At 34.5% G+C, this 10596-nt stretch overlaps 1 protein-coding gene across 1 annotated transcript in view; it reads left to right on the top strand.

The window, feature by feature from the left end:
• Window positions 1-10596, top strand: part of SDCCAG8 (SHH signaling and ciliogenesis regulator SDCCAG8) — a 268032-nt gene that overhangs the window by 70226 nt on the left and 187210 nt on the right. The window contains exon 12 of the mRNA XM_044673496.1: window positions 9052-9204. Within this exon, the coding sequence (XP_044529431.1) occupies window positions 9052-9204 (153 nt within the window). The remainder of the gene's footprint in view (window positions 1-9051; window positions 9205-10596) is intronic.

Genomic DNA, 10596 nt, shown 5'->3' with positions numbered 1-10596 from the left:
CCCCTCCGCTGTAGCTAATTCGCATTTCCACTGGTTTTATTATGTGTGGTCAGTCAGTCAGTCAAGACTTATTTACACATTATTGATAGTTACATGGGTGTGGTCTTTTCAGGTCTACATCCCCAATCATGTTCTTGTCAACCCAAGTGTCCACGCAGTTGTTTTTCTTCTGTGTTTCTACTCCTGCAGTTCTTCCTCTGAATGTGGATAGTGTTCCTTTCCATAAATCCCTCCGAATTGTCCTGGGTCATTGTATTGCTGCTAGTACAGATGTCCATTTCATTTGATTTTACCATAATATATCAGTCTCTGTATACAATGTTCTTCTCGCTCTGCTCCTTTCACTCTGCATCAATTCCTGGAGGTCTTTCCAGTTCACATGGAATCAGAGGATATAGGTTTAAAGTTTAACTTTAACAACAACCACTTTGGGCACTTCACTTTCTTGAACTTATCAAATGCAATGGTTGTTATAGATACTATCTCTAAGGAACCTTTTCCAGCTCTACTATGATGATCCTGTGATATTTCTGACTTGGTTGATCTTGATGATTTACTAGCTAATAGTAATCCACTAGTTAGGAGCCTCATTTTAGATATTTTGGACAATTATTTTATAAATTGGTGAGATATAATACTATTGTATCCTGCGATGATGCTCTTTCCCACATCATTCTCCCTCCTTTCTGGGAGAGTTCAGCACCTGGCTCACAATTTTTTTTTTTAAGTAAAAAGAAAGATTTATTAGTAAGATAGGATTAATGGCCAGCAAGACGGCATGAGTGGAACAACCCTGGGGGTTGCTCCCTGGCTCACCATTTTTAATTCTGTCCCAACTCTTTTCCCATTAGGGTACTTCTTGATGTGCCCTTAAATTTTGTGATTTAATCCTTCACTCTATCTCAGCCACACATCAATAATCACATTGAAAATAGAATAGAATAAATTATATCACCCACAATTCTAACACTTCCCAGATTAAGTAACTTTGACATCCTTCTATCTACCCATAAACCTAAACCTATTCTTTTCCTTAATTGAGACCTTCTTCAACCCCTTAGTCCTATATTATCCCCGTTCCGATTTTATTTTCCTTCCTTTCTAATCTTACTCCTATAATTAGCTGATTCAACTCTACTCTGTCCTCTTCTCTCAAAATCTTGTCTAATTGTCACTTATCCCTTGCCAGCCTCAGTTCTGGATTACTTCTACAATCTGCTTCCTCTACTCTTGCTAAAAAGAGTTGGAGGAAGTTACATGGCAGTATTGAATATGTCCATTATAAATTTTCATTGTCCAGCTTTGCCTGGGTCCTCACTGCAACAAGTCTTTCTATTTCTTTTTCCTATCTCACTTTCCACAATTTTCTCATTTTCTCAAGACTGCCATTCCTTCTTCTCTTTCAGCTACAAATCTTGCCTCTTATTTAAAGAGATAATTGGTGCTATTTACTGGGAGTTCCCTTTTTTGTTTCTCTTCATCTCAAAATACCTTGACATGATCTCCTGTTTTTACTTTCTTTTCTCTAGTCTACATCAATGAAGGGTGTAACTTCTCTTTGCTGAGTGTTATAACCAAATAATAGCTGGTATGTTGAAACTACCACCCAAGCTGTTATAACTATAATTAAGCAGATAATATATTGATAATAGGTATTGATGGATGGTTGGTAATGCAAAAGCTGCATAGTAAACTAAAGCTGCCAGGGGTTAAACTAATTTTAGTTTAGAAGGCTGGAAACAACCTTCTACAACAACTCTAATTTATTTTCTTCTATAGCAGTGGTTCCCAAACTTTTTTGGCCTACCACCCTCTTTCCAGAAAAAACAGTACTTAGCCCCATGGAAATTAATTTTTTTTTAATTTTAATAGCAATTAATGGGAAAGATAAATGCACCTGTGGCCATCACCACTCCCCTGGATCACTGCAGCACCCACCAGGGGGTGGTAGCACCCACTTTGGGAATCACTGTTCTATAGGAAGAGGTAAGGAGAGGAAATAGAAGGATAGAAACTAGGATTTGGGAATAGAATAGAAAATCTCTTAACCTTATACTAATATTTCTAAATAGAACCCTCTGCCCCAAAACTAGCTGCTTTCTTTTTCAGCCTATTCTTTGCCTACAAGCAGGTCTCTTTAACCCTATTCTCTCTAAACTAAAATTCTATCTTGCTACCCTATGCTAAACAATGAACCTTAAATTTATAATGAACTCCTTAACTGAAATCCAAAAGCTGCCAGAACCAACTATCAGAGTGACCACTTGACGGAGAGTGAACCTGAATAGCTCAGGACTCCTCTTCCCTTAAATCCAAATGGTATACAGTCCAGCTGCTTGGTCCATTCTGAAAAGAACAGACCTGTCCATCGCTGTCTTCTTCCTAAGTCCATATTACAGATAAAATCTAAAACCTTTACTGACAGATTCTCCTGATGTAGATAGGAATCTGACCCAGCACCTTCTAACTCCACTCAGCCCAAGCTAGAGCAAAATGGAGTCCTCAACTGACCTTCTTCCCTGGTTTTATGCTTTTTTCTTAAAGGACTAAAAGCAAGATCTGTTCTGTCTCTTAAAGGAGACAATGTACAAATAAAAAAAAGAAACCTTTCTCTGACCTAAACTTCTGCTCCTAATGAGACAGAATACACTAAATAAAATTTATAAAAATATTCCCCCCTCTGATTCTTTGGGGAGACCTGTCTCCCCAGTGAATCATTTAACCTAACTATTATAACTATTTGACACAGGGAGAGTTAAAGAGAGGAAGAAAGAAAGAAAGCAAAAAATCTTGCAAAATACAAATTACACATTACATAAAATTCTAAACATTTACAGTTATAGAATAGATTCTTTTTATATCCTATAGAAACAACCTAAAGCTAATAATTCAAATTTACTTTATAATACCTTATGTACAAAACCTTGCAAAAACATCATCTACAAGAAAATACATTATTTACATATAATACAGGGCATACACTTTTATTTGTGCTCCTGATCGATTCCCTCCAGTCTTCTTCAGCAGATTATAATCTTATTTATCCCATCTCTGACCTGTAGCCTTTTTCCATCTACTAATTTTTCCCTATTACCTTCAAAAATATATTCAAGTTTTCCCAATCCTTAAAAAACCCTTATTTGTCATTGCCATCTGCTCAAATTACTGTTCTTTGTTTCCTCTTTTCTTCCTTAGCCAAATTCTTTGAAAATGCCATTTCAACTTACTGCCTCCACTTCTCTTTTTCATCCCTCAGCCCTTTGAAATCTTGCTGCTTCTTATCTTCATCATCTGATCATTTGCTTTCTGCAAAGTTACCAAGAAAGAGGTATCAATTGCTAAATCTCATGTTGTATTTTAGTCTTTATCTTTCTTGATCTATATGCTATATTTGATACTTGATCACCTTTACCTACTCTCCTGTCTTTTTTTACTTTCCTTCTCTAGTTTTCTACTGATCCTCTTTCTTCATATCGCACTTCCTCCCAGTTTTCCCCATAGCTCTCTCCAAGCCCTTGTACTCTTCTTTCTCCATGCTTTCTCTTGGTAACCTCATGAACTCACACAAGTTCAAGTGTCTTTATGCCATTGACTTGCAGATATATATTTCCAGCCCCAGTTTCTACACTGAGTTCTACGCTAGTATCAGTAATTATTAAACATTTCAGACAATGCCCTGGAGACATTTTAGATTTAATATATCCAAAGTGGAATCATTACTTATTCCCCATCTCACCCTAAACTTTCCTATTTTCATTTGAAGCACCACCATTTTTACATTTTTTTTCACATTCCCGACCTTATTATTATCTTGGGCTTCACACTGTTTTTTACTGCACATATATAATTAAGTTGCCAAATCTTGTCATTTCTACCTCCACAGCATGCTACCTGGCTATCTATTTACACAGCTACCACCGTCATTCAAGACCTTCTCACTTTTCCCCTCCGTTATTTAATTGGCTTCCTAATTGATTTGATGCACTCTAGACTTTTAGCTACTAAGCCTTTCCCTACCTCTTAGTTGCCCTTCTGCCCTTTAATTTTCCCTTGTATGTTTTTCTTCTCCCCCATTAGAATATAAACTCCTTGAATCAGGGGCATCTTTCTTTCTACATCCATTTGTATTCCTTCTGCTTAGCACAGTAACTGATATGTAGAAATGATTTAATGATTGTTTGTTGGCTTGTCCAATAACTTTCACCACCCTGTGTCACCACAGCCATGGTGAATTTCCTTAAGCGTAGCCCTGACCCTGTCACTCCTGAAAGAAGTAAAGTGGGTCTGCCAGGTATCAAACAGGTTGCCAAACACAGCAAGGGACAAACCCACATCCCACAAAGGAAAGGACTGACTAGATACACTGAATAAACAACTTGGGATGTGGGGAATGGGTGATGACAGTTGACCGTTTAACTGTCCGCCACAATAGTTAAGGATACCAGGGATGACAAATATCTTAATGTGGGTTTAGGTGGTTGAGAGGAGGAACAAATAGGAAGTATATAAAATAAGGTTTTAATGGTTTCAAGGTAAGGGAAGCAGGTGAGGTAATCTCTACTTTAGATTTGAAACCCTTCTCCCTACCTAGATTATCTTGATAGATGATCTCTCCAATCTTCTCCAAAATCTCAATAATCCACAGTTTGTAGAGTCTCAGCTGGCTGGATAACAGTTCCACCCTCCTAACCCCAGCACAGCCCAGATCATTCTCTCTCAAACCTTTTCTGCATTCCGTATTGGAATGTCCATGGACCTGCCAAAGGATTTTCTTTTGCCTGCCTGCTACCTATCTTAAATTCTATCCTATAAATTACCTATAACAGTCCCTCCCCCTTTGCATAAAGCCAAAATAGTGTTTCACATAATATTTTGGTATTTATGCGCTACGAGTTAAACTAAAATTCTAACCCAAAATAACAAACCTACACTTCGTTGTGAGGAAGACCATGGAGTCAGTCCCAGAGAGAACAACCATACTTCCTGCTTCCCCATTCCATTTAGAATCCTTCAGTCCTGCCTACTAAGTCTCCTAAATACTCATTTATTAATCTTCCTCACAACAACTTACTCTATCTTACCTTACCTAACACTACCTTACTCGAGAGATTTTAACAAGGAAAGGTAAAGGGAAAATATACAATGAACAATTACGTAGTTCAAAGTACAAAGTAACAAATAAAGCAAAATTTTCAACAACAAACTTGAAATATCAACACAAAATTCAAGCAAAACATTAAACACAACTCCTATAACTAATACAGAAAAGTTCTACTAACTAATAAATGCAAAACATTTTGGAAAATACATATTTAACACAACATTGCCTAAGTTTTTACGTCAAAATCACAACAAAACATTAAACTCACTTATGAAAATTACGTTTAAATGTTTGCAACTCAATGTCAAATTACTTACAGAATTTACATATATACATATGCATACATATACTATACACGCAACACATACATTTATGCTATACATGTATACATATATTAACTATACATATTTACACTCTTTACATATATACAATACTTACAATATAATACAGTTTACAATACATACATGCTATTTACACACCTCTACATTATTTTGTGATATGTGATCTGTAGTATTTTTATGTTCTTTATCTAATGCATTTTTTATATGTTCGCTGTATTTGCATTGTAATGTACATTAGTACCTTATCTTATCTCATTCTCTAATCTAATCTAGATACTATTCCCTATCTCATTAAATTATTCTAAACTATTCCTATGTTATTAGTATATTAGTCTAACTAAATACTAACTAAATAACTAGCTATTTGTTGTTAGTAACTAACTATCCATTGTTAGTAATTACTTATTTTATAGCTAAATTCTAATTTTGTTAGTATTTATACATTGTTTTATTCCATAAGGAAGACAATGTATCCTAACCTATTTATGTTTTTAATGTATCTGTTTTGTTATGTTATTATTTTGTCATGTTGTGTTGTAATATGTTACTGGTGAATATATATTACCTACCAAAACTTTAGATCTCCTTTCTTCTTATGATGTTCCTCAAAGAAATCTTCTCTCCTCTCCTTTTCTCCTCTTCTCCACCGAAGTTATTGATAGTAATGTGTAATGATGGATGTATATGAAAATGTAGTGATAATATTTACATTACCCAAATTCCTTTTAAACCATTTAGTCCATTAATTACATGATTAATCCTCTTCTTTGGGAATTCCTTTAAAACAAAATCTTTATCAGTTTATTTATAAGTCTATCAGTCTTAGTACAATGTCCATTAATTCCTGAATCCTCTTCATCCATGTCCTCTTCCATCCGAACGTCCTCTTCTGCTGGAATGGACCTCTCCTAACTGATCTTTCTGACTGCAGACTCTAATTGACTGAAGACCTCAATTTTACACAATTTCTTCTTATTAACAATATCTACATTTTCATCATCTATAAAGTGAGCTAATTTAATATGTGAACAATGATACCATGAATCTCTGCCTAATACCTTACTGAAGATGGTGAAACTAATACAATTGTATAAGGACCAACCCAACTCTGTTCTGTTGCCGATGTTTTGGCAAAATTTTTCACATACATCATATCACCTGGTTGAAAATTATGAAGAGAATAATCCAATGGACCAGATTGAATTAATACTCCCAAATCCTATAATTCTCTATCCTTTTTTGTAATGCAGCTAAATATGAAGTAATTTGTCAATCACCTCCTAAGAGTGATGCATAAATAGCCTTACAAGTCTGCTTGTAGTGGAGCATGTCCAAAGAGCATTTCATATGATGATATATGTAGATCTGCTCTTAGTCTTGTACGTACGTAAAACAAAGCAATGGGAAGAATATCTGGCCATTTAAGATGAGTTTCGGCTTAGTTTCCCTGCCATAGTCTTGAGGTTAATATTTATTCAGCAAGCATTAGTGGTTCCCTCTTGCCTCTGTGCTCTAATAGAATCCTTTTAGCTTCTAAAGCCTTTCATAGCCTTACCCTAACCTATCTTTTCAGTCTCCTAGGGCCTTATTCTCACTCTGGAATTCTGTGATTGATCACACTGGCTTTGGTTCTTTGCACAATTAACATTCTTTCTCCAGTCTCTATCCCCATTTTACAGTTGAAACTGAGGCAGATGAGGTGAAATGACTTTCCTAGGTCACACAGCTAATAGATGTCTGATTTGAACTCAGGTCTTCCTGAATTCAGGCCCAGTGTTTTATCTACTGTGCTACACCTCTTTCAAACTAGTTTGTAATAAATTACTCTGTATATTTTTTCTCTTGATATTTCTTTTATATTACTTATATAAGTATTTGTTTCCTAATAAATTCCTTGGGTGTGGGTATTGTTTCATTCATTGCATTTATTCCTACTACTTAGTACAGTGCCTGAGGCATATTAAATGGTGCTTAAAAAGTACCTGGTGATTGATTGAGTCATAGCTGTTATTTGTCACTTCTGGGCAACTATTGCTTATATTACCTATGTTTAACTTTTGATCTTAGTTTCCAGAAGATAGGAGTCCAATTAGGCTACTGGTGTGGCCAGAAGCCAGCAGCAGAGGCAGAGCTAGTTAGATTGGGGCAACTGTTAGACCAATTCAACAAGCACTTTTGGTGTGCAAACTACTGTACTGGGTGATAGTGATAAGCACAAAGAAAAAGGGAAGAGTTCACCTCTACATTGCAGTTATTCTAACTAATGAACAGAGGTTGACTAGATCTGGAAGGTTATGGCACAGCCAGCACTTCATAGAAAACAAAGGGAAGTGTGGGCCTCTGGGAAAGAACAATCAAACAGAGGAAAGAGGGAAGAGTGAGCATTAGTCCAAGATCAAACCCAGGTACTTATTTAATTGTGGTCTGGATTAGTGTTTCTTCTCTTTGTTTTCTCCCTTTTTAAAACTTCTCTGTTCTCAGTAATTCATGTCATGAAAACAGAAACTTTACAGAAAATTTTTTGGAAATAAATTCCTCAAATGAGAGAAAATAATTATTTAGGAGAAATAATCCTTCATAAAGTTCCCCGATTTAAGACTGAGTGTATTAATTCTAGTTTTTCACTAGAGGGAAGCATATCCTTACCCAAAATTAAAAAAAAAATTACTAACATTTTTCTTGTTAAGTTGTCTTATTGGTATTAAAGGGCCTGGATTTCTAAGAATTCAAGGGATGCTAGAGAGATGAGATGCTAGTATTTTTGATAAAGGCTGCCTTATACTAAAATGATAAAAATATTTAATTTTCTCACTGAATACCTTTTATTTAATAGATTTTTTGTTATCTTTTTGCAAGACAGAAAATAACATCATGAAACAGAACATGTATGAAAATTAGAAGAAAAAAATTTTTCCTAAATAAGCGTTTCATGAACAAAGTAACAATTTCCCTGTTTTTAGAAAAAAAGATTAAAATTCAACTAGAAATAAATACTGTATTATTTTCCATAACCAGATAATCACTGGGTTTATGATTTTATGGTCTTATAATTTATTGCCTAGTTTGTATAACATAATAAGTAGAGTCAAATAAAGCATGATCTGAATGTATTTAAGGATTGACTATTGTAAAATCTCAAACAATACCATATATGATTTTAAATTACAACCATATTCTTAAATTGGTTATTGAATTCTTCCTTATAGAATGTAAATATATTTCTGGGTGAAAATCTAATTGTTGAATGTTTTTATATTATATCCAGAGTGAGTAATGGGAAATTAGTTTTTCTTGACCTCTTTGTCTAACTTCTGTTATCATATTACTGACTGTAACTAAGACCCCCAAACCTCATACATATCACTTTATATCCATTAATTTATGTTATATTACATCTCTCAGTAGAAATATGAAGCTAGTTTAATTGTATGAAAATATAAAAGTTTATTTTCCATATTTGGTTTCATAATCAAGGTTCATAATATCTTTTTTTTAGTTCCCACACAAGAATCTCAAAAATGTTCAGATTAATTTTAGAAATCTTAAAATTTAAGCCTTTACATTTTTATGTATTTTAACTCAGCAATTATGTGAATTTTTACTTGATAGAGTTTAATTCAGTGTGAGCAGTTAAAGACCGAGCTGGAGAGACAGAAGAGTCGATTTGAAAAAGAACTTGAAGTCCAGCAAGAGAAACGATTCAGTGAAAAGGAAACCTTGAGGCAAGAGATGAAAAAGGAACGGGAAGATCTGGGAGCAACGGTAACTGGTGTTAAATGCTTAAATCTATTTTGGTTGAAAATCCATTTTTGTACTTTCTTAGATATCAGTGAGCCCCCTTATTAAACAAGTTTAAAATTTATAACCTTGTCTTATTTTTATTAAGTCTTTATGACAGTATTTTCTCATTTTGCTTTGTCTTGTTTTTTATTCATGAAATTTATATCATTCTAATCTTTATATAAAATATTTATTCTTCACAAAAGTAATATTCTACAGTGCCACTTGATCATGGGTTCTCTTAGTATGCTGTCCCAGAGAAGTGAAAGCTCTAGCATGTTCTTCTATGCTGGAAAGGCTTCAGATTCCATCTGCTATATGAAGATTTCCTCCCCCAGCAGAAAAGAAGCTTATCCCCAAGGAGACTGACCTCACCAATCTATAAAACAAAACAAAACAAATCAAAATAGGTTAGTTCTTTTCTATTCCCCTTCCTGCTTCCTGTTTATTAGGGATATCTGTGGAGTGACACAGAGCGGGATAGAGGGTGCTCAGAACCTTATTATTTGGAAACCTTCTATAAATGTAATTGAAGAATGGGTACCCTCAATGTTACATCCTTCTACAAAAGCCAATGAATTAACTACTAAAGGAACTGAAGTGGGCCATTATTCATGTTCTCATCATAATGAAGCCAGAAGATAAGAAGGCATAATAGCTCTACAGAGCATGGTTTATAGACCCTCCTTTAAAAAGGCAAATAAGGACACAATTTTTTCATACTTTCAAAGGCAAAAGTAAAAATAATTTCTTTGATCATCTTGGTATATGGTGTTCATTATATGTATAAGCAGAAAGACTACCATGAATATAACTCTGGCTTCTACAGCAACATCTATTTTAGAGAATGAATTAAAGAAATTCTGCAAAGAATTTTACTGATAATACCCTCTAAAGTGGAATCAACATATGCTGTAATATTTAGTGACTTCAAAGCAAGGTAGGCAGAAGAGAGAATAGCAAAAAATTTGTTGAGAAAGCATGGCACAGGATCAAGAAATGAGAGACTAAAGGCATTTCCATTATAGAAAAGCCCATTCTTACACATGATGAATATTTTATTTCAGAAGTGATCATCACAAAAATAAGGCTGACTGTTGTGACAAACGGAATGTAACCAATTGTTAATATGTGGGAGACATTTCTGAATTAGCCATCTCTAATAAAACTATCAATTGAGAGACAACCATGCCTAATGAAAAAATCCTAGTGAGAAAAATGATGAAAACAAGATGTCCATGCAATTAAAATATCTGATGTATTTAAACAAATTATTGATACCGGAAATATGAAATGGATAATGACACAGACATTGGCATGAGCTATCACAAATTTTCAGTGAAGTTTAATAAACACATAGCATTTGCCACATGG

The sequence above is a fragment of the Gracilinanus agilis genome, chromosome 4 (genome assembly GCF_016433145.1).
Source record: "Gracilinanus agilis isolate LMUSP501 chromosome 4, AgileGrace, whole genome shotgun sequence".
NCBI classification, from domain to species: domain Eukaryota; kingdom Metazoa; phylum Chordata; class Mammalia; order Didelphimorphia; family Didelphidae; genus Gracilinanus; species Gracilinanus agilis.
This window is presented reverse-complemented; position numbering and strand designations above follow the sequence as displayed.